Source organism: Notolepis coatsorum (assembly GCF_963971535.1).
Source record: "Notolepis coatsorum genome assembly, chromosome: 14".
In the NCBI taxonomy this organism is placed as follows: Eukaryota; Metazoa; Chordata; class Actinopteri; order Aulopiformes; family Paralepididae; genus Notolepis; species Notolepis coatsorum.
Genome location: NC_140178.1, coordinates 44,546,396 through 44,573,118, shown reverse-complemented (window position 1 = coordinate 44,573,118; position 26,723 = coordinate 44,546,396). Strand labels below are relative to the sequence as shown.

The following is a 26,723-nucleotide window of genomic DNA, read 5'->3' as shown; positions in this document are numbered from 1 at the left end:
GTTCGGGGGTGTGTGCCGCGCGGCAGGTCCCCCCCCGCGAGGGAGAGAGTTTAAGATAGAAAAAAAGAAAGGAAGAGAGAGGGAGGGAGAGGGGGCCTAATCAATAACGGCCTGTCTTTTTTTTCTCTATCTCTCTCTCTCTCTCTCTCTCTCTCTCTCTCTCCCACCCCCCCCCCCTCTCTCTCTCTCTCTAACTCTCTCTCTCTCTCTCCCACCCCCCCTCTCTCTCTCTCTCTATCTCTCCCTGTCTACCAGTCGCAGATGTCTTCAATAGACTCACAGGAATTGTGTAAAGTTGCCCAAATAGTGCTAGGAATAGCAATGCATGTCCCCTTTAAGAAGCAGTCTAATTGCCAAAAAGGCCTTAGCTGAGATCAGTGAGAGCAGAGCAAGAGTAGAAAGTGAGAGCAAGACAAAGACACAGAAAATAATTGGATTTAGGAATCAAAGAAAGCAACATTCACAAGTGTGTTTGGAGGAATTGTTCACAGAGTTCTCGAAGTATCCAGTGGCACATGATATGGTGTATCAGAGATCCCTGCATGACCATTGAAGAGAAGGCTGCTAAGCTGATTCTGGAAGGTTCAAAACTCATTAGTTAATTATCACCTTTCCTTTTCACTGCTTCACTGAACCGTCTCCTGTCTTCAAACCCTTGAATATCCAAGACTTGACCACATTGTACTTTGAAGTCTTAACCAAGTTATCCAAGTTATTTGGATATAACTGATATAAAGGTGAACTTTAATTTAGCTCATTTAATTTGTTGACTGGCGCCTAAAAAACTATACCGTACTTTTCTGACTATAAGCCGCGGCTTTCCCCCCCATTTTTCGACCCTGCGGCTTATATAACGGTGCGGCTAATCTATGGATTGTTACAGCTAACTGGGCGCACTCCCTCAGCTCTGTGACCGTCAGATCAGACTCCTAAATCTGCTGCAGCAGTGCACGTCAACCACGTCAACAAACCATTACGGCAAGCTAACTGCTCTATCGTTATGAGAGCTAACGTTGCTACCTACTGTACCCGGCGCTGCTAACTGGCTCTATCGTTATGAGAGCTAACGTTGCTACCTATATGTACCCGGCGCTGCTAACCGGCTCTATCGTTATGAGAGCTTTTTTTTTTTTTTTATCCACTTTTTCTCCCCTATTTTCTATATTTTCTCCCATCCCAATTTCGTATCATCCAATTCAACCCTCCCCTGTCACGAACGCTGTTTCTTGCCTCCCACAAGCCGGCTGCAATGTGGACTAAGTCATACATAGCACAAGTCCCCTCCGGTACTTGAGGTAACAGCAGTCGCATCTTTTCACCTGCGCAGCTCGATCTCTCAGTGGCGAGGAGTAACGCGTGGGAGGCTCACGCTGCCCCCGACACTTCCTGATTCTACTGCGCAGGCGCACCAACCGACCTGTAGGAGTCGCTGTCCACAACGCCCGATCCCCACCCAATAATTGGAATATTTTTCCTCCAGTCTCATCGGCGAACGGTAAGAGGAATATAACGTTATTTTCAGCCCGATTGTTTATTCATTTCACGGTAATCCATCTGATCAACGTATCAACCCATAGTAAAAAAAGACTCTACTAACGATCAAGGAATTATAAACGACCCCCGCCCCCTTTCCTTCACGCATGATGAAGCATAATGTATACCGATCATATACATTTGAATTTTTTAATATAGCGTGTATAGGAAAGAAACGCCAATCGATAATCATATGCGTCAGGGCCTATAACTCGCGTTTTAGGAATTACTGCAGAAAACCTTAAAAACATACTTATATTCACGACGGTATTAACACGACAATGTATGAATGAAAAAATATAACGTTCCCACATCCGGAACGATAGATACCCGATGTTGAATGGGCCATAGTAATGTCGATATAGCTATAATATTTAAAAAGTTATAGCCCTGCAAAGAAGGTAAACATCTCCATAGGGTTACAGCACTGGCAGACTGGGCCCAAGGATGGGTACAATGCATGGCGGACAATGTGTTAAGGTTGGGGGTTCATTCATTGGGTGTTGATTGTGTCATACTGGGGAATAGTATGTCCTATTGGGGGGGGGGTCTACTGTAGGAGCAATTGGCTTAAAATTGTAGGGGGTGAGAGTGTAACCCCATCCCTAGCCCTAACCCAAGATGTTTGTCCTGGTTCTCGGATCTAGCCTTTACCGGGAGTTAACGTTGGACTCTGCAAGGTGGGGCTGGGGAAGAAAGCATTCAGTTTTTTATGGAGAGGACGTCTGACAGACATTCAGACGAGAGATGTGAGAGCTTGTCACCTTGGTTTGTTGTTTTGAATTGGATAGCACTCCAAGCTGGTGAGGCATGTAATAAACTTGGAATAAAATTATGGTCGGATAGATCTAATGTTACTAATGTTAATTTAATATCACGTTAACGTTAGCCATCTAAAGGCTAGCAAGATCACCTGTAACGTCGGTATGGCTGAATACAGTTTGCGAAATACAAGAGGAAATATGCCAGGGTTCAACAATCTTAGTACAATTTTATGAAAACACTACGCTAATTGGAGCATAGTCTTGAACGTTTTATTAGAATAGTATTTACTGTCTTTCAATGCATAATCCAGACATACGTAGCTAGCATTCCAGATCCATCTTCTGTTGTTTACATTTTGGGGGTCCCTAATCCCTGTATGCAATCCCTGTATGGTTTATCAGCTAGATGTGTCCAAAGACATGCATGAGCAAACATTTAATTGAAATGTAAGATTGTGAATAACGATGACCACAAATCAGCTCCCAACTAAATGTTTTTGACTTAACATGATAACTAGATATCACACACAAAGAATTGTGTCCTCTATCGACACAGATCAATCAAGTTCACTTTAAACGCATTCGGCCTGCCATCTATGTGTAGCAAACAGCATTTGAATAACAGATCACGTTCCAGTGCACCAGCAACACAACTGCTGCAGTTTCACGTACTGTTATGAACACAAATATATTTTCAATGATTATTTCAAATACAAATTAAATTAGCAGTATTATGCAGTGTCCTATATATTACAGTATGTACAGTACTACAGTAAGTCATCGGTTCAAAATAGTAGCATATGTGACTTGGCACGGTCAACCCCGCCTAGTTACAGCTGTCAAAAACTCTTAAAACAAGACAAAATGTTGCGAAATTCAAAAATAGGTCAACATTTTTATATTGTACATTTTCAGTGCTTTGAAATCTTCTTTATCTGTCTCCTTATTTGCTAAACTTAATATGACTTGTAAGTAGGGATGTCCGATATTATCGGCCTACCGATATTATCGGCCGATATTGACATTAAAATGTGATATCGGAAATTATCGGTATTCAATTTATTTTATTTTATTATTTGACCTTTATTTATTTAACCTTTATTTACCCAGGCAAGCAAGTAAGAACAAATTGTGATTTTATTTATTGTCAAAAGTATGCATAATGTTGTGTTAATTCCACGACAAGAGATATGTATGTTAATTACCTGAAATTATTCCATTTTTGGGGGGGGGGAAACCCTGCATATATCGGTATCAGTTGATATCGGTTGATATCGGTATCGGAAATTAAGAGTTGGACAATATCGGTATAGGTAAAAAAGCCAATATCGAACATCCCTACTTGTAAGTATATAAATTATTGTTAGATAGTCCGGCTGTATTATTTCCCACACTGTGTGGAAAAAGTTTTTTTCTCATTGTCGGAGGGGAGTGGCTAAGTACTTTCGGTCTCCAATGACGGAGACGGGCAGAGATGACAGCTGGCACCAAATCCATTCATAAAAAGAGACAAGGGACATGGACCCAGTATTTTGTTGGCGGTGTGCAAATATGCAGAGAAACATTAAATATCTTTGGAACCAATTGTGTTAAATTGTATCTGAATCGGGAGAGTCTCTTCTCTCTGTCAAAATTGAAAGTGTATCTCTCCGTCGCCTACAGGCTGGCTGGCAGTACATGGAAGTAAGGCATAGAATCTTGACATTTCTAGATCAGTAATTTTCTCTAATGAATACATCTGCATCTAATCCGCTGTATCTATTTATCTATTTCTATATTTCCTATCGTTTCTCTATCTAGAATCCACTCCGTAGATCGGGCTGCCAGACAGACATGCGCGTAACAGAGGATAGAGAGTGGCGCTTCTCCCTGGTTTTATAATGAAATGGCAAAAAGACAAAGAGGTATAATGTTCAACAAGCATTGGAACTTGTTGTGGATGTTGAGGATGATCCAGATAATGTAAATGAAAAGGACTCTCAGCCAGAATGCTGGGTCAGTGATGATGATAATTATAGTGAAGGATTTGATGCGTTTGAAGCTATGGTTTGAAGTGGTCTGACCACAATATAATTTATTGTGCAGCTTGAATGAAAATATCGTGATTCATGTGTGTAACTATGCTATTTTATTATAAGATGCAGAGGGACATTGATAGGAGCCCACAAAAGAAAATAAGGAGCTATATGATGGAGGGGCCTTTGTGTGTGTGTGTGGGGGGGGGGGGGGGGGGGGGGGGTAAATTGCAGCAAGATATTGGTTCAAATATGAAGGCAACACCAAGATGTATGTATTCTCTCTCTTCCTCTCCCTCTCTGTGTGTTTTTTTATAGTTGAAACTTAAAAAAGAAAAAGAAAGTTCAGTCTAGTGTGTTTTATTTAAAGGCCCACTTGCAGGTTAAACCCTAGTCTTCATTTATGTTTAGTTTACATCATTGGTATCTATTTTCATTATTTATTTTTTTCCATTTGACGCCGGAAATTCCACTCAGAAAGGGTTAAAAATGTCCACGTACGAATAACATTGGAGCCAATCAAAAAGCTTATCAGACGCTATCAGTGCCGTGACGTCACTGAAGGTAACTTTCCCCTACCTCTCATCCACTACAATGGAGTTTTGACGAGTGCAGAAAGCTATTTCCTTGATCCAAATGGACGCCTTACAAGACGCAAATGGGTTTAATCATCGGAGAGACTTTGATGGACCAGCTACTACTGCATTTTTGGTTGAAACAAAGGTAGTTATAACATTTTTAATGTCGTAAAAAAAATAACTACATGTACCACTAGGCAGCCTGTTGTCAGTACGCAGCGCTATTGGCTGTCGCCTTATTCCCGTCACGGGTCATAGTACCAAGCTAGCTATATGGCTCTGGCTAACGTTAACGTTACCCCGCTAACGTTAGCATTATGTCTACTGTCGTGCACCATTTTAAATTGGGGCATGTAGAGGAGTTTCGGAAATTAGTAAAATGTGCAGGTCCTCTTCTCAGACCTGTGGGGCAAAGCACTGCACGCATCATGCCGGTTAGCAAGCTAGCTAGCTACACGTCACGGCATGTTGATAGCACGATAGTAGCCCCTTTCGTGATGCACTCGGTGCATCACAGTCACGAAACGGGCTACCACGATAGCTAACTAACGTTACCGTTACAAGCTCAAACACCTTATAACTACTACTACTGTCGTGTCCATAAGTTCCCTGGCAGAATACTTTGATTGTGAGGACAAACGTATACAGGAGTTAGGAGTTTCGAGAATGCCGGCTAGCAAGCTAGCTACTCACATTATAAACTATACACAATATGTACAACGACACAATGATTTACATTAGTATTTACAAATATGGTAACGTAGTTGTGGCTTTTACAAATAGTGGTTAGCTTTAGAGATAAATGGCTACGATCACGGAGCAATAGTGTTAGGTGAAACAGATACTAGATCCTCGGCTAGCCTAGTAGTAACAAGAAGGCTGTTTGCTTCCTGCCACTTCCTGCGTGTGATTCTCAGGCCCCCTGCTGCCCTGTACCTTGTGTGACGTCATCATTAAGATGACACACGCACGCTATGAACCATGGATTAAAATATCCACGTGCGTGGTGGTTGTGGTTGGGCGGACAAAATGTTTGATAAAAACGCTAAAACTGGGTCAATTTCGATAATTTTTTTCCCTCTTCATGAAAGTCACCATTGGCCTAGTCCACATTGTTTATTGAACAAAAATACAACATGCAAGTGGGCCTTTAACGTTCCACTATGGTCACTTTTTCCTCCAACAGAATATTTACCTCTTTTGTCATTGTCAGCTCTTTGTTGTATGTTTTTACAGTGCAAGTTAAATAAATAGTTTTGTGATACAAAAGCCTCTGTTCCTCTCCTTCCTTTAATAGAAACCCTGTGTGGGGACTCAAAGTTAAACTGTAACACTGTAAGACTGTAAACTGTCTCTCATATCATCACATCATAATAACAAAGCAGCTCACCTGGAGAAGGTGTTTGGCGAGGGGAGGGGTTAGGTGTATTGCAATGGCCCATGGGTAAAGTAGTCCTAAATGCACCGTTAAGAAAAAAGTCTTGGAAGGCCTGTGGCTCAAAACGAGCTATTATGGTACAGTATCATCATGGTTAATAAAACAGATTGAAAAGTATCGACCCAATTTGTACAAGTGATGGCTTATTTTCAAGGTATGAACCTGTACTTTCATATCATGTAAATATTTTTTTTAAAGACCCCAAAGTCTGGGGAAGAAATTCATCCAAATATTGTTTTTGAATACTTTATAATTAAGAAGCACCCCCCTTTAATTTTCTTAATTATTGTATTTATTATAATTTTTCTCTCCTATGTATTCACACTTCTCACAAAAAGAATTAAGAGTGTATCTGTATGTCAGACGATTGTACGTCCAAATGATATGTAAAAAATGATCTTCATGAATTGTAATTGAATTAAAAAGAAGAAGCATCTTACAGCCGTAACTAACAAGCTTATCCACTCTCTCACTAACGAAACCCATCCATTACCAGGCTTTTATTAAACCTTACACCTATATGAAAATTACAAACCATCTGCAGGCAATTATTATTTTATATTGATTTGCACTGTTTGGAACACCATATGCATGCTAGGTGTTCGGAACACTGTAAGTCTGTGTTACATGCGTGTGTAGCTCTGACTGAAAGTGCACATACACATGTACCTACTGTATGTGCAAACTCCACGTATGTGAACAAGTCCCTCTCCTGATTCCAGTGTGTCAGTACTGTAGGTCTCTCACCTCCTGACTTCTGTCCCTGTCCAGACCCCTGGTTGGTTTCCAGACTGATACTCTGCAGCACCTGGAGCAGGGCTGGGCGAAGCAGGGCACACAGGCCAGCCTCACAGCCCCTCCGGCCCTGCAGGAAGACACCCAGCACCCCCAGGGCCCGCTCTGCTAGGGGAGCCTCCCTGGTGCACACCACACCCTGTGAGACAGACAGATGGGCAGACAGTCAGGCAGAGAGTTAACTGGAAGGCACACTAGGAGGAAATTACAGTACTGTATGTAAAAAGGTTTCGCACATGAAAATGTTTATAAAATAGTTTTCACAAACAACACCCTACCCACATTCAAAACCGCTCTTAAAGAGCACCTATGGGAGGCTGCAATTCGAAACTGGCCACCATAATTGTCCAACCCCCCCCCCACCCCCTACTAATAGACAGTCTCCTCCCCACCATATGTATATATTTTCTCTCACCCACCCACCCCCTCCTAATGTACAGTCTCCTCCCCATCATATGTATATATTTTCTGTTAGGATCTCTGGGTAACAGTACTGTATATTTGCATATCGTATATGTCACAAATGTAACAGTACTATATACCTGTATGTCATGTTTGTCCCTATGCCATAAATGTCATGATGTCATGTATGTTGTGTATGTCATAAATGTCACTATGAATTGAAAAGGCCTAAAAAAAATAATGGTTTGTTTCCGGTTGCCGACCGACCCTGCCGATTTAGGTGCGACCCAATATATTTTATGAGTTAAAAAAAAATTTAATAAAGTTTCATAGAAATCTTAGTCAAACCTTTAGTATTATGGATATTAAACATGCTGGCAGAGTACATGCATCCATGTTGTTGTGAACATTTTAATTAAATAAAGAAATTCCCTATCCATAGTCGCCGTGGGAAAGAATAAAATAAAAAATAAAATAAAATAAATTCCCTACCTACCTACCCATGGCCTTAACTGACAACCAACAGGAAACAAACAATTTTTTTTTATGCCAAATGGGGGACCCTGATGTAAACAAGACAAATGTCTTTCTCTGGTCTGCATCCCCTCAACAATTGTGTATTGAGCCGTACTGTATTGTACCCATTCTGCAATCTGTTAAATAAGGTTTTCATTCATTCATTCATTCATTCAAAGAACACTAGAAAAGAACACTGCTTTATAAAAGTTTTGGTTTTGAACACACTTTAGTGTAGAACAATTAAACCAAATTATATATCGTCTACTTGATTGTTATTTAATGCCATAAATAAACAATACAAATGAGTTGAGGTAGTGATTCAGCTTTGTGATTTGGTATTAGTGCAAATATTACATTTTTTCACCTCTTCATAACTGTTGAAATATAATGAGGTACGAGTGTAATTAAATTTGATAACAATACAGAACAATTCAGTGCTCATAAATAAAATATTTTTAAAAAGAAGAGAGAAAGAGAGACTCCAATGTGATGCTAATATACACAGTGGTGGATGAAGTACACTTCGATTGAGAGTCGAGGTATTAGGAAATTCCAGTGTTGTAGATCTTCAAAAGTGAGTGCCGGTAGAGCTAAGCATCAGTATGACGTCTAGCTGGACGTCTGGTTAGCACCTTCCATGGTCGATGTTTCTGAGCAAGAGATGGCTTTGGTCACATAGCGAGAATCAATCAGTTATGCCTCAATCTGGGAACATGAGTTTAATGTTGCTTTGCTTTAGACTGAGTGTTATTTCCCACTAAACCCCAGTCCCTTCATAGCGCATTCTTAATTAATAATTTTAAACGTTTGCATGTTTTATCACACATTTTCATAGCACACAAAAGGTGAAACAAAAGCAGACAAAAAAACGAAACAAAAAAGGAATTATATTCCTTTCTATTTTACATTGATGTAACGTAGAGAGCATGGTATGTGATTCATCATGAAGGCCTGCCTGCTTGCAGGATTCTTTTGATGGGTCTCCCATTCTCACCAGCAGGCTCAGTACGACGGCTGGGTTGTTCTCTATCAAAACCAGCAGTTCCTTGGTCTCTGGGTCTGGCTCCTCTGTCTGGCTCTCTCCCATCTCTCCGCCTCCCTGTGTATCTGTCTGCTGCAAGGCACGAGGAGTCCAATCACTTTGACTTCAATCAAATTCCGTCCACTTTCATCTCAGTGAGATACATTTTCTTCAAAAATTTGAAAATTAAAAAGTAATTTTTTGCAATAAAAATACTTCAATCACATCCCATCTGTCACGAAATGACTCTGAATGAATGACAACTGATTGAGTTAGATGAGTCGCAAACAAGTTCAATCCAATCAGTCAAATTAATTGTTGATTGAGTCGAGTGAAGTGAAAAGTGAGGTTGCCGGTTGGAAGGAACTGGAACAGAATCTGCACTTTTACCGTGATCTGCTCTGGTTCAGAGAGCCGGGCCCGGTGTGTCAGCCACAGCTCCAGGACCTGCGGTCCAAATTCCTCGGCCAGCTCCGGGTAGCGGTAGACGAAGCGGAGGAGGGGAGGGTGGTGGGTGTAGACGGAGGACAAGCTCTGACAAGAGGAAAGGGTCTTGCTGATGCAGTTCAGCGGAGCCTGACACAGGTTGATGGAGAGAGAGAGAAAAAAGAAAGGACTCTCTTTGGGAGATTACAGAATTTGTAGTTCTGTAGTGTGGGAAATAAAGCTTCTTTATAACCCAACTGTGGGGCTGGAAGTAAGTTGTAATCTATAAAAGCAGACAGATTTTAACAAGAGCCATCAGTCACAAAAGGAAACCTACTAGAGGGTGTACACGGCAATCAGCTTCTAGCTTTTACTATGGCTGTTCGTTCCTAGTGGATTAGTCGGTTTGGTCTTAGTCGACCAAGACTTAGAAGCTATTTCCTGAAACATTATAAGCACATCTATGGGTAAGCACTAGTTTTAAACAGATCCTTCTCCATTACTCAACATTTGTTGAGTAAATTAACTAATAGATTAGTCGACGGATCCTATTAGTCAACTAAGAATTCTGTTAATTTGCTTTTACTATTCCGTGATATGTTGATATTTACCTATTGGCCCAAATATGAGATCACCCTGATTATAACCTCCCTTTTTCAAGACTACGTTCTAACATTCTGACCAGAATGTAGACTACCAGTAATACTAACAAGGTAGATAAAGTATATATTATTATATTTACATATTATTTTAAATGAAATTGCCCCGTTTACATTAGATAGAAATGCACCAACATTTATTAATCTGAGTTATTTAAATCAAATATTTCTAACATAATTTAGATCTCAAAGTGAAAAATAGTCTCATTGATCACCATGATCTTTTTTTTATCTACTTTTTCTCCCCATTTTTCTATTTTTCTCCCGTCCCCAATTTCGTATCTTCCAATTTTACCCTACACTGTCTCGAACGTTGTTAGGCCATGCCTCCCACAAGCCGGCTGCAATGTGGACGAAGCCTTGCATCACGTGTCCCCTCCGGTACTCGAGGAGGCAGCCGTCGCATCTTTTCACCTGCACAGCGCGATCTCTCAGCGGCGAGGGTCTGCGTGGGAGGGACACGCCGCCCTCGTCGCTTCCTGATTCTACTGCGCAGGCGCACCAACCGACCTGTAGGAGTCGCTGTCCACAACGTCCGATCCCCACCCACCAGCTTCCCACCCCCTAATACTGCCAATTGTATTATTATGAACGACCAGCCAAGCTGGTAGCAACGCCGAGAGCTGGGCTCGAACCCAGCATCTCCTGTGTTGGTGGCGAGCGCCTTGCCCACTGCGCCACCTAGCCGCCCTGATCACCATGATCTTAAAACTGGAGTTATAACTCCTGAGTCCTCAGTTATATTTCGTAATAGCTCTGCTCTCTGCTCTTAGTGGGATATTCCCCTGTCACCTACTGTGACCTTGAAAGTTTCCTGCCACAATGCACCTACACCTGTCCGGCCACGCCCACTTCCGCCCATGTATTTAAGCGAGGGGTGTGGCCGTACTTCCGCTCTTCCCTTATCTTTCACTTCTCGGAAGTCCGTTGCTACAGGCACACCTCAGAAGCGTGAAGAAATTGTTAGCTTTAGATTTAGATTTAGTTTTTGTGTTGCTGTTTTTTTCCTTGGAAAATGACATCACCACTGGGACCTGGGAACTACCGCTCAGGCCTCCACCAGCGGTTCACTGTCACAACCTCCTCCGTGCGCCGCGGGGGTTCCCTGACTCCACGTTTGTGGCAGGAAGGTGATCCCCAGCGGCACGCAGAGCTGGGTGCGCGCCGCCCGGCAGCCGTCGAGCACCCCTCCCCAGTGAGGTGGCCTTCCGGCTCCAGCGTCTCCACCAAGAGACAGTCGGCTAGTCCAACGGTCTCTTTGGTGGGTGGCGACTTGCGGCGCAAACTCTCCGCTTCTGCTCGTTTCCGTCACGTGGCGGTGAGCAGCGGGGGCGGGTGTTCTGGCGGCAGTGTTCAGTATGCAGGACCGGGGGCGTTCGGTTCTGCGGAACAGCTGGCCCCGAGGGGGGGTTCGCCCGTTGCCTCTCCATTGCATCCAATGGAAACTGAGGATTATATGGAGGGGGCGGGGGAATTCCTCTTCGACGCCCCGGCGGAATCAGAGCCCCAGGCCCTGGTTTCACACCGGGAAGCATCGTACACGGAGACTGGGTTTAACTTACCAACTCTGTGGCGAGACGCGCCTTCTACAGCGTCGGGTTTCAGCCCCCGCCTATCAAGCGAGGCGAGAGGATGCCCCCGCATATTTTATGACATCTGCCAATTGTGTCGAACTCTTTCTCTGAACCCCGACCCCATGGGATTAATAGACTGGCAGGGTCAGGGTTCGTGGCGAGGTCAGTTTACTGGCGGAGTCGGGGTCCGTGACCCCAATCCCGCGAGGTTCGTGACTCCACGAGATTGTGACATTGTGCACGGCATGCCGAACACCCTCCCCTCCCCCTGCTCGGCGGGTGGGCCGTCGGGGTACTGTTTTTTCCAGTCAGTCCCTCTAGGCACTCCTGTGTAGTTCACAGTCCTCCAGGCGCAGGTCGAGCTTTGCTCTTGTTACCTGTCGGCCTGGGTTAAGGGATCAACCTCCTCTTTTGGAGTCTTTGTCTCCCCAGTATGCCAGCTGACCACATGGGATTATGGGGGAGAGCCTCCTCAGAGAACTTCGGAGCCTCCTCCTCAGGGAGTTTCAGAGCCTCCTCAGGAAGTTCTTCGGAGCCTCCCCCCCCTCAGCGGAGCCCCCTCCTCGGAGAGAGAACCTCCTTACAGAGCCTCCTCCTCCGGGAGTTTTTCAGAGCCTCTTCGTCGGGTCCTCGCGGTGTGCCAGGTGGAGAAGGGCCTTCACCTGTTGTAGGCCCTGTCCGATACGCTGGTGGTGTAAAGGGTGGTGTCACGAGTAAACGCCTGGAGAGGTCTCGATGCCACGGCCGCGTTGACCTCACCAGGTCCCTTTTGTCGGGTCCTGGCCCCTGGACTCGGCGGTAAGCCTGCCTTACATTTACATTTAGTCATTTAGCTGACGCTTTTATCCAAAGCGACTTACAAGTTCTGTACGATAAGTCATCAGGAATGGTACAACTCTATCAGCTGAGTAACAATGTTCATCAAAGTGTTGCGTGTTACAGTGTAGGTTAGTTTATTAGGACAAGTGCATGACAGTAAGGTTAGTTAGGGTTAGTTTTATTATTTTATATTTTTTATTATTTCAGATAATGGTTGAAGAAGTGCGTTTTTAGACGACGGCGAAAGATTGGATGGGATTCGGCTGTCCTAACTGGGGTGGGTAGTTCATTTCACCATTGTGGGGCAAGGACTGAGAATAGGCGGCTTATCTTTGATGACCCTCCCGGAGCTTGGATAGGAGTAGGTCTGAGGCGGCCAGAAGATGCAGAGCGTAGGGGTCTTGAGGGTGTGTAGTTAGAGACCATTGACCGGAAGTAGGCAGGAGCGGTTCCCTTTGCCGCACGGTATGCTAGGTCGAGGGCCTTGAAGCGGATACGTGCAGCAATGGGGAGCCAGTGCAAGTCCCTAAGAAGTGGGGTGACATGGGCCGACTTCGGTAGGTTTGAGCTCAGGCGGGCCGCTGCGTTTTGAGTTGAAGAGGCTTGGTGGCGGTGGCCGGGAGGCCAGCGAGCAGTGCGTTGCAGTAGTCGAGGCGGGAGATGACTGTTGATTGGACGAGGAATTGGATGGCTTCTTTTGTCAGGAAGGGGCGGATCCTTCTGACGTTGCTCAGGAGGAATCTGCAGGTTCTGGTTGTCGCTGCGATGTGAGCAGAGAAGTTCAACTGGTCGTCGAGGACAACACCAAGGTTCTTGGCGGTCGGGGACGCGGTCACAACTGCATTCTCGACAAGGATGGAAAGGTCGGTCAGGGGGGAGGATTTGGCCGGCAGGTGGAGAAATTCTGTTTTGCTTAGGTTCAGTTTGAGGTGGTTGGTCGTCATCCAGGTGGAGATGTCGGACAGACAGGCCGAGATCCGCTCAGAGACGTGGATATCTGAGGGAGGGAAGGAGAGGAAGAGTTGAGTATCATCGGCATAACAATGATACGAGAAGCCATGAGACGTGATAATGTTACCCAGTGATTTAGTGTAGAGAGAGAAGAGAAGGGGTCCTAGGACCGAGCTCTGGGGGACACCCGTCCGCAGGGGGCGGGTGGCCGACAGGGTCCGTCTCCATGACACTTGGTAGGAGCGGTCATTGAGGTATGATGACAGCCATGTCAGCGCAGTTCCAGCCACTCCCATTCCTGCGAGGGCCGCAAGGAGGATCTGATGGTTGACTGTGTCGAAGGCTGCAGATAGATCTAGGAGAATCAGGACAGAGGAGAGGCCTTTCACTTTTGCTAAGTGAAGAGCCTCTGTGACCGCAATGAGGGCCGTTTCTGTGGAGTGGCCAGTCCGGAAACCAGACTGATTAGGGTCTAGGAGATCATTCTGTATGAGATAAGCAGTAAGTTGGTTGGATACAGCACGTTCAAGTGTTTTAGAAAGGAAGGAGAGAAGAGAGACGATAGTTGCCTATGACGGTGGGGTTCAGTTTTTTTTTAATTTATTAGGGGCGTGACTCTGGCTTGTTGCAGTTAGGAATGGGAGGATGTCCGGTGCTATGGTCTGGAGGAGTGGGGAGGGTAGCTGGTCCAGCTGGCATGTAGTCGGACGGTTCGACGTTACCAGTGTCAGGGTCTCGGCTTCTGTAATGGGAGTGAAAGATGACAGAGTGAAGGATGAGGTTCTCGATTCAGTGTTTGGAATGGGTGGGGGTTGGGAGAAAGAGCTGCGGATGTTCTCCACTTTTTCCTCAAAGAAGATCGCAAAGTCTTCGGCAGAGAAAGATGAGGCAGGAGGGGGTGGGGGGGGAGTGAGGAGGGAGGACATGGTAGCATGCAGTTTGCGAAGATTCTTGGCAGAGGCCTCGATCCTATGGTGAAAGAAAGAAGCTTTGGCATTAGTAATGGTTTTGGAGAATGTTAACAAGAGGTTGTGATATGTGTTGATGTCAGCAGTGAGGCGTGACTTTCTATACTTCCTCTCAGCCGCTCTCAGGACCTGTCTTTGTTCTCTCACTGCATCTGTCAGCCATGGACTGGGTGGGGAACGGCGGGCAGGTTTCTCAACGAGGGGACAGAGCTTGTCGAAGGAGGTTGCAAGGGCTGAGAGGAGGGTGGAGGTTGCCATCTCTGTGGGGAGAGCAGAGAAGGTGTCACTCAAAGGTAGAGCGGATAGTATGTCAGAGCAGGGATGTACACTGCGACGAGATGATCGCGAATTGCCCCTTTAATTGGCCGTTGCGATTGGTAAATATTATCTGGGGGCGGGCTTGCGAGTAGTGCTTTCAAGCCTTGCATTCGCATTTCACTCCTAAATTATCCAAGGCGTGTGATGACGCGATGACGTCACTCACGCGAGCTGAGCAGTGAGCACTCAGCAGGTATGATCAGCGGGAACAATCGACTGAGCACTCACTCTGATAGACTGGCTGACTGTCTGATTTAGCTATGAAGAAAAGTAAAGTTAGTATTGCTTCATATTTTCGACGCGTTCGACCTCCTATAGTGAGCCGAACTGAACTGAACTCAGACACACAGAGAGAGCGGCGGCGTCTGCTGCTCCTCCCGCACCCGTGGCTGTTGTAAACACTAGTCTCTAGTGGGACACTGGGACCTCGGTGAGCCTGCCAGCCGGCTAGCTACTGATATCAACAAATGCTCCAGCAAGTCTAGTAGTGCATGATAGCTCGTGTTAGCTTACTGTTCAAAACGAAACGTCCCATTAAACTAAATAGTTCAGATAGCTCCTGATATCAATGTCTTATAACACTGAGTCGATGCGTATTTGAGCTGAGGGCACGCTGAATATAGTCAATAGGGTCCAGCTGCAGCGCCTGAGAATCCTGGCCGTAGCTGGAGGCTACAGCAGGGCTGTACACTGCGATGATATCATCGCGAATTGCCCCTTTAATTGGCCGTTGCGTTTGGTAAATATTATCTGGGGGCGGGCTTGCGAGTAGTGCTTTCAAGCCTTGGATTCGCATTTCACTCCTAAATTATCCAAGGCGTGTGATGACGCCACTCACGCGAGCTGAGCAGTGAGCACTCAGCAGGTATGATCAGCGGGAACAATCGACTGAGCACTCACTCTGATAGGGCAAGTGTACCGGTGGAATAAGTCCCCGCGTCGGCAAAATGTCAGGCTGAACTCGCGATGCATCTTGTTGTAGCGTCTTTGCATCATCAAAAACCGATGCATTGATATAATTTCCTCTCATCCACTTGTCAGCAGTGCACTGTGACTGCACACACACACAGCAGATACTATTGCTTCGCTACTACATATAAGGCGAGAGCCGCGTCACAGTTATCAACAAACAGTGGAAGTCGAGGAGACATGAATAGAATTGCTCAACATGCTAACGCTAGTAGCCTCTGGCTAACGCCAGTTAGCCGTTCAGCTAACGCTAAACTAGTGTCTAACTAAAGTGACTCTGCAACACCAGTACCATTAGTGAGGAGGGGGGGGTATATTGAAGACGCTTGACAACAGGGGTTCAAAGATAACTTCACATTTATTGGTTATTCATTTCTTAATTATATCGCTTCATGCAATCCATCCAGGCTGGCTGCCTCCGTGTTGTTGACATAATGGAGCTAAGGTCGGAAAGTATAGACGACGCATCCTAGTGACCTAGTCTAGTGTGTGACATCATCAACTGTCGACGACAGCTCAGACGGGGATGGGCTCTCTCTCTCTCTCTCTCTCTCTCTCTCTCTCTCTCTCTCTCAATTCAATTCAATTCAATTCAATTCAAATGGCTTTATTGGCATGACGTACTTCTACATGTTGCCAAAGCAATATTAAACATAAACATGGATTACAAACAGATATAAGTACATACAAAATATCATTGTAAAATATAGTATATACAAAAATGTTCATCATAAAATAGAACATAAAATATTACGGCATATCTCTCTCTCTCTCTCTCGTGTGTTTTTAGCTAAAGTGGATAGAAAAGACAGTTTATGCAAAAGTCTTCTTAGGCACCCAAGAGTTTTTATATAAATTGTCTTACAGTAGATTCTTTTATTTTTAATAATAATATAAGCTGCATATAAGGAATACAACCAAATCCTCTGTCATACCATAAAATTGTATTATTTATTATTATTATTATTATTATTATTTTGCATCGTGTTGAATCGCATCGTATCGCCCCGAATCGCATTATGTTGAATCAAATCGTATCGAATCGTATCGTATCTCAACAGGGGGTGAATCATATCGCATCGCCCGGTGCTTCAAATGTATCGTTAATGTATCGTATCGTTGGCACCGTATCGAGATGCACATCGCATCGGCCTCAGTGAGGAGATGCACATCCCTACAGTATAGGGCCCAGCTGCAGCTCCGGAGAATCCTGGCCGTAGCTGGAGGCTACTCAGTACACACAGACAGTGGAGCTGGTTGCATATAGCGAGCATTTAGACTTGTTGCGTGGTGGCGATGTCTCGCAGATAATACAACTACAAGTATGATTATATAATATATATATTTTATTAAAAAAAAATTATATAAAATAATTTTTTTCTTTTTTTTTTAAATCAAAAACAATCGATATAAATAATGGTAAAATTGTTATTTAAAAATTTGCCCCTAAATTTCTCATTTAGGGGCAAGTGTGCCCCTAGTGAAAAAGCTTAGCGTACAGCCCTGTACAGTATAGGGTCCAGCTGCAACTCCGGAGAATCCTGGCCGTAGCTGGAGGCTACTCGAGTACAGACAGACAGTGGAGCTGGTTGCATATAGCGAGCATTTTGACTTGTTGCGTAGTGGCGATGTCTCGCAGATAATACAACTACAAGTATGATTATATAATATATATATTTTATTAAAAAAAAGTTATATAAAATAATTTCTTTTTCTTTTTTTTTAAATCAAAAACAATCGATATAAATAATGGTAAATTGTTATTTAAAAATTTGCCCCTAAAAAAAATTTTTGCCCCTAAATTTCTCATTTAGGGGCAAGTGTGCCCCTAGTGAAAAAGCTTAGCGTACAGCCCTGTGTCAGAGGAGAGGGTGGAGGGGGATAGGGAGGGCAGGTTGCGTCTGAGTGAGACGGTTTGAGTTGGGGTGAAGACCTTTCGGTTAAGCATGAGAGTTAGTGAGAAGGATATGAAGGAATGGTCAGATGTAGGGGAGTTACCGTGGTGTTAATGATGCTGGAGTTACGGGAAAATATGAGATCCAAGGAGTTGCCTGCTTTGTGGGTGGGAGGCATGGCAGTGGGAGTCATGTCAAAGGATTGTAGGAGGGAGACCACTGGGGCCGACTGAGATGAGTCAGGCAGGTTGAAGTCGCCCAATAGAAGGAGAGGGGTACCATCTTCGGGTAAGGAGCTTAGAAGCATGTCCAGCTCAACTGTGAAGTGATCGAGGGGACCTGGAGGGCGATAGAGTGTAACAATGGTGAGAATGGGCGGCTACGTGGTGCAGTGGGAAAGGCGCTCACCACGAATACTGGAGACGCTGGGTTCGCCTGTTCGAGCCCAGCGCTCGACATTGCTTTCAGTTTAGCTGGTCGTCCGTACTAATACACATTGGCAGTATTAGGGGGTGGGAAACTGATGGGTGGGGATCGGGCGTTGTGGACAGCGACTCCTACAGGTCGGTTGGTGCGCCTGCACAGTAGAATCAGGAAGCGATGGGGGCGGCGTTGAAAGATCGCGCCGCGCAGGTGAAAAGATGCGACTGCTGTTACCTCGAGTATCGGAGGGGACTCGTGCTATGTATGACTTAGTCCACATTGCAGCCGGCTTGTGGGAGGCAAGAAACAGCGTTCGAGACAGGGGAGGGTTGAATTGGATGATACGAAATTGGGATGGGAGAAAAATTGAAAATGGGAGAAAAAGTGGATAGAAAAAAAACAATGGTGAGAATGAAGGGATTAGAGACTGCATGATATTCGAGAGAGGAGAGTGACAGATCTGGGAGTGGTGTTAAGTTTGTAGCCCATGAAGGAGATGTCATGAGGCCAGTGCCTCCACCCCGTCTGGAAGGTCGAGGTGTGTGAGTGAAGTTATAGTTTGTAGATAATGCTGCAGGTGTTGATGAGTTATTGGGAGTTATCCAGGTCTCAGTTAGAGCCAGGAGCTGCAGATTTTGAATATGGGCGTAGGCAGTAATGAAGTCAGCTTTCTTGACTGCTGATTGACAATTCCATAAGCCTCCACGTACTGTGACAGGTGTATTAGTGGCTGTAGGAGGATAGGAGAGATTAGCCGGGTTGCTAGCAAACTGCCGTGGGTGGGTTGAATCTGTTCTGGAGGAGCAGATTGTGGATATAGGTATGAGACACATTGTGGTGTCAGGAGTGGCAGGAAGAAGGTTGAAGTGAGTGGCTTGGGGCTGGAACCTCCTTCGCGCCCCGCTGCTACGGCTTCGCCCGTGGGGTCGGGGTTTGGAATCACCTCGGGACGCCTCGCGGGCAGCGTCTGGGTTTAACGACCCCGACCCCACGAGGTGTGGAAGCGGTAACACAGGCTTATGTTTTCACGTACGTTCGCTGGTAGTGGGCAGGGCGCGTGGTCGGGTAGTCCCGCGGTCTGCTCACCCTGTGCATTTGTTGGGTGCTGTCCCCTCTTTCAAACAGTCGGTGTCCTGTTCCCCCGCCACCCCTCACTGGGGGGGGTGGGGGGGCCCGGACCCTCCCCGGTGTTCTGATGGTTGTAGGGGACCGCAGCGGGTGCATTTGTCGGGCTCTCCGCCCTGCTCCGCTCTTGTGTCCCACTAAGAGCAGAGAGCAGAGCTATTACGAAATATAACGAAGGTAATAGCGAGCGCTCTGCTGTCACTCACTGAGGGCCCCTAATTGTCTTCCGAATAATGGTCAAGACTAGGGAAGAGCGGAAGTACGGTCACACCTCTCGCTTAAATACATGGGTGGAAGTGGGTGTGGGTGTGGCCGGACAGGTGTAGGTGCATTGTGGCAGGAAACTTTCAAGGTCACAGTAGGTGACAGGGGAATATCCCACTAAGAGCAGAGCGCTCGCTATTACTCATATAACTAGGGTTATAGGATAACATTCGTTTCTGAACTTGGTTAACTTTACTTTCAACCCTCATCAACATCACTGTCTTTTGCAGGTCATACTAAGGTCAGCTTTTAAAGCAGTGATATCATAGGAATCTTATGATTGCAAGGAATCCATTCATACCAACCTTACCGGGAAAGTGACTAAATGGTTTGTTTTCCACGACACCACCTCCAATCTCTAGACTATTATAAGACAACCCCCCCTTTTCATGGTGTAATTTGTGGCAAAAAACAGTCTTATATTTGTATATATTTGTTTATATTATATTTGTTTGTGTATGGTTGGTGAATATTTTAAAGAAAATACTTTTCACAAACACCATGTACAATGTATATATCCAGTGTTGACAGCAGTGTATTGGTAGCTGAGGAAATATGTAAATATATAAATATGCTGGGCATACTGTTGTTCATACACTCAATAGGCAGCTAAACATTTGGACAGGCATTTTGATATCCGTCTGTCTGTCTTAATTGATGATTGATTGACTGATTGGCCTATTAGTTGAGTGATTGATATATGAATTCAGTCATGCATTCACTGACTGATTGACTGCCTGATTTAATTAATGATTGATTGACCAATTAGGTGACTGAGTGATATATTCATGAATTTACTGACTAACTGACTGATTGAACGGCCTGTTAGTGACGTTACCCAATGGAGGTCGGGGCTCTTGTCCTGTGTGACAGCCAGCAGGTAGAGGGCAGACTTGAGCACAGAGGGAGAGGGCAGACAGTCACCCTGCTGCTGAACACAACACAGCAGCCCTGCTACACTGGAGAACACTGTGGAGTCTGGGAGGAGCCTGGAGAGAGAAGAGAGAGAGAGAGAGAGAGAGAGAGAGAGAGAGAGAGAGAGAGAGAGAGAGAGAGAGAGAGAGAGAGAGAGACACACACACACAAACAGTCAGTTAACCTCTTACTGTAAGTCCGGTACCAGCTATTAGACCTAAATGCAGCCTTTGATACAGTCGATCACTGCACTTTGATCGAAAGGCTCAGGCAGTGGGCTGGCATCACTGGGAGTGCTCTGGACTGGTTCTCCTCTTATCTTCAGGATATGAGTTTTTCTGCCGGCATCTTCACATCTGAAACTGCTGCCTTGTCCTGTGGTGTGCCCAGGGTTCTGTTCTGGCACCTATTTTGTTTGCACTTATATTTACATGCTGCCCCTAGGAATAATCATTAGCCAATTTAAAGAGGTCTCTTACCACTGTTATGCAGACGATATCCAACTGTACATCTCATTCAAGCCAGACCAATCTGACAAGTTGTCTGCCCTATTTGACTGTCTGACTGCTGTCAATGATTGGATGGCAAACAACTTCCTTCAGCTAAACGCAGATAAAACTGAGGTTCTTATTATAGGTTCAGACAAAGTCACTTCAAAAGTTGCTACATGCATGGGGATCCTCTCAACAACCGTGAGGCCTAAACTCAGAAACCTTGGTGTTATCTTTGACCAGCAAATGCGCTTTGATCACCACACTAAGTCACTGACACATACCTGTTTTTTTCCCATTTGCGTAATATTGCTAAACTTTGGTCTGTTGTGTCCCAGGCTGAGTTGGAAATGATTATTCAGCATTTGTTTCATCCCGCCTGGACTATTGTAACTCCCTGTTCACTTGCCTCGATGTGTCCACCCTGGGCCGGCTACAAATGGTCCAAAATGCAGCCGCAAGGCTGCTGACAAGGTCCAGAAAGGCATGCCACATCACTCCCATCTTAGTTTCCCTTCACTGGCTCCCCATCAAATTTAGAATTCAGTTTAAGGTCATCACTTACAGAGCACTTACAGGCACCTGCGTACATCTGCAACCTACTGTGTCTAAGCAAATGAATAAATGGAAGATGATTAAACAGAAGGTTTTGTAGATACAGTACTGAATTCTGCCATACGGACACATGCCATTTGAAATATGATTATAGAATATAGAATATCAGGCCTAAAATGGTTATGCGATTAAAATGCGATTAATTTATTACAAATCCTGTAATTAATTAGATCAATTTTTTTAATCGCCTGATAGCACTAATTATTTATAGAGGTTACCACAAATACGTTTGAGGAAAAAAACGATACTTTTGTCAGACAGTCTGGAGAGATTGATTTATGATGTGATGTCATTTGCGGTCCGGCCCCGGACCGCACGGGCGGAAGAGGTTAAAATGGCCTTTTCCAGTGTTTTGCATTGTTTTCAAGCAATGTGGGGTTGTACCAACAATGAGAAAATGTGAAATCTGTACCAAGTGCAGTTTCTGCTGTTCAGCTGTGATAAGAACTCTCCCTACTGAAATAAGTCATTCCGAATGTACTGGATATGTGACGTGTAAGGGGGGCTGACCAATCACTGTTAAGCTAATATCTGCATACCCCAGCTCCTACTGTGGTTGTAGCCACCGCCCACAATCAACTGAAGTTCAACAGTGATTCGAGTAAGTTAGCATAGCGTTAAAATTATGAGCAAAACGGGCAATACATGTGCTGTTCCTGGCTGCCGAGCAGCGAATACGTCCTTGCACTCGTTTCCTAATGATATCGTGCTCCGCAAGCAATGGGCCAAGTTTGTTTTTGGATTTTTGCAAAGACGACATTGAGAATCAAGGACTTTATAATGCTGGGGTGATTTCCAGGCTGTTGCTAAAGAAGGGAGCTGTACCAAGTCTTCGGGACCCGAAAGAAAGTATCGAATCAGTAAGTACATAAGTCATAATTAGTTCATTAGCAGTAGGACCTTGTTCCTTCATCCCTTACCAAACGTCTACAACTATGATGCACTTCGGACTAGTGTCAGATATGAGAATGCGTGCGCGAACAGACAGATTATTTGCGATAGTGGTAAAGGTTATTCCCTTTTCTAATTTGGCTAATATGTTCTGTTTGTCTCAATAGTGTATTAACGTTACTATTTTACTCTAGCGTTTGCGGTGTTCCTCCGTGCTAGCGTATCTGCCATCTCTTAGCTAGGCTATAGTGCAGGTGGGTGTCAGTCAAAGCGCATTGCGAGTATGGGCGGAGCCCAGCCAAAAATAGCTTGTACGTTGGAAGGGCAACAAAACAATGCATTTTATTAAAAAAAAATACTTACAGATGTGTTCCATACTCACAGGAATTGTGTAAAATTGCCCAAAAAGTGAACAATTGTGGACCTTTAAGTGATGTTTTGTCTATTTTTCAAATGTAGCCAAGAGTATCAAAACAGCAGTCAAATTGTATATTTTCAGCACTACGTTTGATTAGCAATGATTTTAAGTGTTATTAGCGAAATATGAGCTTATAAAAATCTCTGCGCAATGCATCGGAAACCGGATGATTTAGACACAAGGACATGACGTCGTCATGAAATCGTTGTAGTCCTAAGAAAGAGGAGACCCAGGGCTTTTGATGGACGTAAAAATTCATAAAACTACACTACCCAGCTCACACCAGCCGCAGTCAAAGCTGCAGCCGCTTGACGTGAAAAAAATATATTGATGTGAAAATCGATTATATCTCATGGGTCAAACAAACCTGAACGTTATTGCCATAAAATACAAAGTATATTGTTTCTTTACCTTTCTGTGAATGTCTAGGAAAAAAATGCATCGCAATCCGGTAAAAATGGCAGAGCTTTATACTTTATACATTATACATAAATCAAGCCATTTATAGGCCATGGGCTCCAGACTAACTTTTTTCACCACCGTCCCAGAACCGCCCCGAAATACAATTTTAAATGTCCCAAAGTGAATGTAAAACGTCCCAAAAATCTAAATGTTGTTTCTTTACTTTGATTTTGTCGTCTATAGTTGTTATTGCCATAAAAAACACCATTCAAATTATTAGGAAATAAATAATTGTATTTTTATTTGAAATAATAATCTATTTTAACAATAGGCACATTAGATCAACAGGTAACAACAAAACAACCAAAAAAAATAACAATATTGAAACACCTTTCTTATATTATTGTCACATTAATACTGTGTGTGTGAGAGAGAGAGTGATGAATGAGAGAGAGAGAGAGCGAGCATCAAATCTCAGTCTCAGTTGCCTCAGTCTTTGTTTCTGTAGAGAAAGAGAACATTTATTGATTTAGTCAAAAGGTGGAAAGATTTCACAAGAATCATTATGATATAAAATTTTTAATATAGAGGGTGGCTGGGTGGCGCAGTGGACATTGCGCTCGTCACCAACACAAGAGACACCGGGTTCGAATCCGGCTGTCGGCGTTGCCTCCGGCTTGGGCCGGCCGTCATACTAACTCAATTGGCAGAGTTAGCGGGTGGGAAGTCGAAGGGTGGTAGTCTGGTCGTTGTGAACAGCGACTCCTACAGGTCGGTTGGGGCGCCTGCACAGCAAAGTCAGGAAAATGGCGGGGGCAGTGTGAGCCTCCTACACGTTACTCCTCGCCAAATGAGAGTCCGCGCTGGCAGGTGAGAAGATGTGACAGGCTGCCTCCACATGTATCGGAGGGGACATGTGATGCAAGGCTTCGCATCCCCCCCTCCCTCCCTGTGTGTGTATGTGTGGCTGTGTGCCGTTGGTGGCAGCAGGGGGGGGGGGGCGCCGGTCTAAACCACATTGCATGCTTGCACGAGGAAGGATGAATGAATGAATGAATGAATGAAAACTTTATTTAACAGATTGCAGAATGGGTACAATACAGTACGGCTCAATACATACAATTGTTAAGGGGATGCAGACCTGAGAAAGACGTTTGTCTTGTTTCCATCAGGGTCCCCCATTTTCAATTCATATAGACATTTATGACATACACAACATACATGACATTTATGGCATAGGGACATATAGGTATTTAGTACTGATACATTTGTGACATAAACGGTATTCAAATATACAGTACTGTTACCCCTAGATCCTGACAGAGTATATACATATGATGGGGAGGGGACTGTACATTAGGAGGGGGTGGGTGGGTGGGAGAGAAATATACATACGGCGGGGAGGGAATATATACATGCGGTGGGGAGGAGACTGTCTATTAGTAGGTGGTGGGGGTTTTGGGCATTTACGGTGGCCAGTTTCGAATTGCAGCCTCCCGTAGGTGCTCTTTAAGAGCGGTTTTGAATGTGGGCAGGGATTCACATTCCTTTACAGCTTTGGGTAGGGCATTCCACATTGTTGTGGCATAATTGCGAAACGTGTTTAGTCCCTTGTTTGAGCCGAATCTGGGTTTAACATGATTTGTTGAGCTTCCTCTGGTGTAGTGGTTGTGGTATTCACTGACCTTTGGGAAGTATTTTGACATGTACATGGGCACCCCGGTCGTATAGTATCTTGTAGACCAGGCCCATTGCAAGTTGCTGTACTCTGTCGTCTACTCTAAGCCATCCTAGGTTGTCAAAGTGGGCAGGGGTGAGGTGGGTTCTGGGGTTCAGGTCAAGTAGTAGTCTGACCAGTTTGTTTTGTGATGTTTGTAATTTTGTTTTAAGCGCCTTTGAGGTGCTTTGGTACCATGAGGTGCACGCATAGTCATAGTACCCTTGAATGAGTGCTCCTGCCAGAGTCTTCAGGGTATTCTTGTTTACCAGAGAGGAGATCCGGTACAAGAATCTAGTTCGTTGGTTGACTTTTTTTTATTACATTGGATGCCATTTTGTCACAGGAAAGATTTGCCTCTAGGATGGAACCCAGGTAGGTAATTTCGTCTTTCCTTGTGACAATATTGTCACCCACTGTAACTGAGAAGCCGTCGGTCTTGCTGAGTTTGTTATTTGAACCGAAGAGAATGGACTCTGTTTTGCCCATGTGTAATGATAGTTTGTTATCAGCGAGCCATATGCAGATTTTGCCTAGTTCCGAGCTGAGGGTTTTTTCAACCTGCAACTTGTTCTTGTCAGAGACCAGCAGGGCTGAGTCGTCCGCAAACAGGAACAAGTTGCAGTCACAGGCTGACGACATGTCATTTGCATAAATTAGGAAGAGTAGCGGTCCTAGTATGCTTCCTTGTGGAACACCACAGCTCACTGTGAGGGGGGGGGATAGAGTACCGTTTACCTCTACCATCTGTTCTCTCCCCTCCAGGTAGGATTGCATCCAGCTCACTGATAAGCTATCAAAACCAATTGCTTTTAGCTTGTCCATCAGAATGGAGTGATTGACAGTGTCGAAGGCCTTTTGTAGGTCCAGCATGACCATGCCGCAGTATTTGCCCGCGTCCACCTCTTGTTTGATGTGGTCGTTCAAATAGAGGAGGCATGTGTCAGTGGAGTGGGACGTTCTGAAGCCAGATTGGAATTCGTAGATAATAATGATGATCTAGCGTTGATTTCAGGAAGATTCGATAATCAGGCGAAAAATTACGTGTTTAGTGTATTCCACTAAAACGCTATTATCGCGTCTTTCTCTGGAATTACTCAGAAGCACCCAAACTATACTCATATTCAAAAGGCTATAAAAACGGAAATGTACCGATGAAAAAACAATCCGTTTTGTACATGTTGACTGGAAGCAACTCACTGATAATCGACGGGTGTATTAGACCCATAGCTATAATTTAAGATATATTTTAAGGACTCGCAAATCTCGCAGTCCCCCCATTGATTTACAGCGGTGGGATTAAGCTCCGGCGCTGAATGAGTTAATGTAGATTATTATGGATATTTGCAACTCTATTATTTGAAGGACTGATATGATAGTTTATGAAGTAATAAAACATGACAACTGTGATGTATTGGGTTTGAGTTTGAGCCTCTTGGATGACGTAGTTGAGTGATGTCACACTAGGAAGTCAAGACACACAGAGTTGTAAGCTGGAGTCCGATGCATGAAGTGACATGTAAACTAACAGCCAATAAATGTGAAGTTAACTTTGAACCTCGGTTGTCAAGCCTCGTCAATATAACAGACACACCTAGCTAACATGGGGCGGGCTGCTTTGAGCGAATGATACACACTCACAATAAAATCAACTGCTCAACTGTTAGCTATTACTGCTGTGTAACGTTTATTCACACACAGGGCAAACGTTAGCTAGCAAGCAGCCCGCTATCTAGCTAGAATGCAATCTAGCAGCTGACTACTGTATACAGTTCCAATAGATTAACATTACACCTCTGTGATTTTAATGTGTCCTTA

At 44.5% G+C, this 26,723-nt stretch overlaps 1 protein-coding gene across 1 annotated transcript in view; it reads right to left on the bottom strand.

The window, feature by feature from the left end:
- Window positions 1-26,723, bottom strand: part of mei1 (meiotic double-stranded break formation protein 1) — a gene marked incomplete at both ends in the record, with an annotated part of 379,667 nt that overhangs the window by 173,852 nt on the left and 179,092 nt on the right. Inside the window, 4 exons of the mRNA XM_084329092.1 lie at window positions 7,076-7,262; window positions 9,039-9,158; window positions 9,456-9,641; window positions 20,295-20,445. Of these exons, the coding sequence (XP_084185218.1) occupies window positions 7,076-7,262; window positions 9,039-9,158; window positions 9,456-9,641; window positions 20,295-20,445 (644 nt within the window). The remainder of the gene's footprint in view (window positions 1-7,075; window positions 7,263-9,038; window positions 9,159-9,455; window positions 9,642-20,294; window positions 20,446-26,723) is intronic.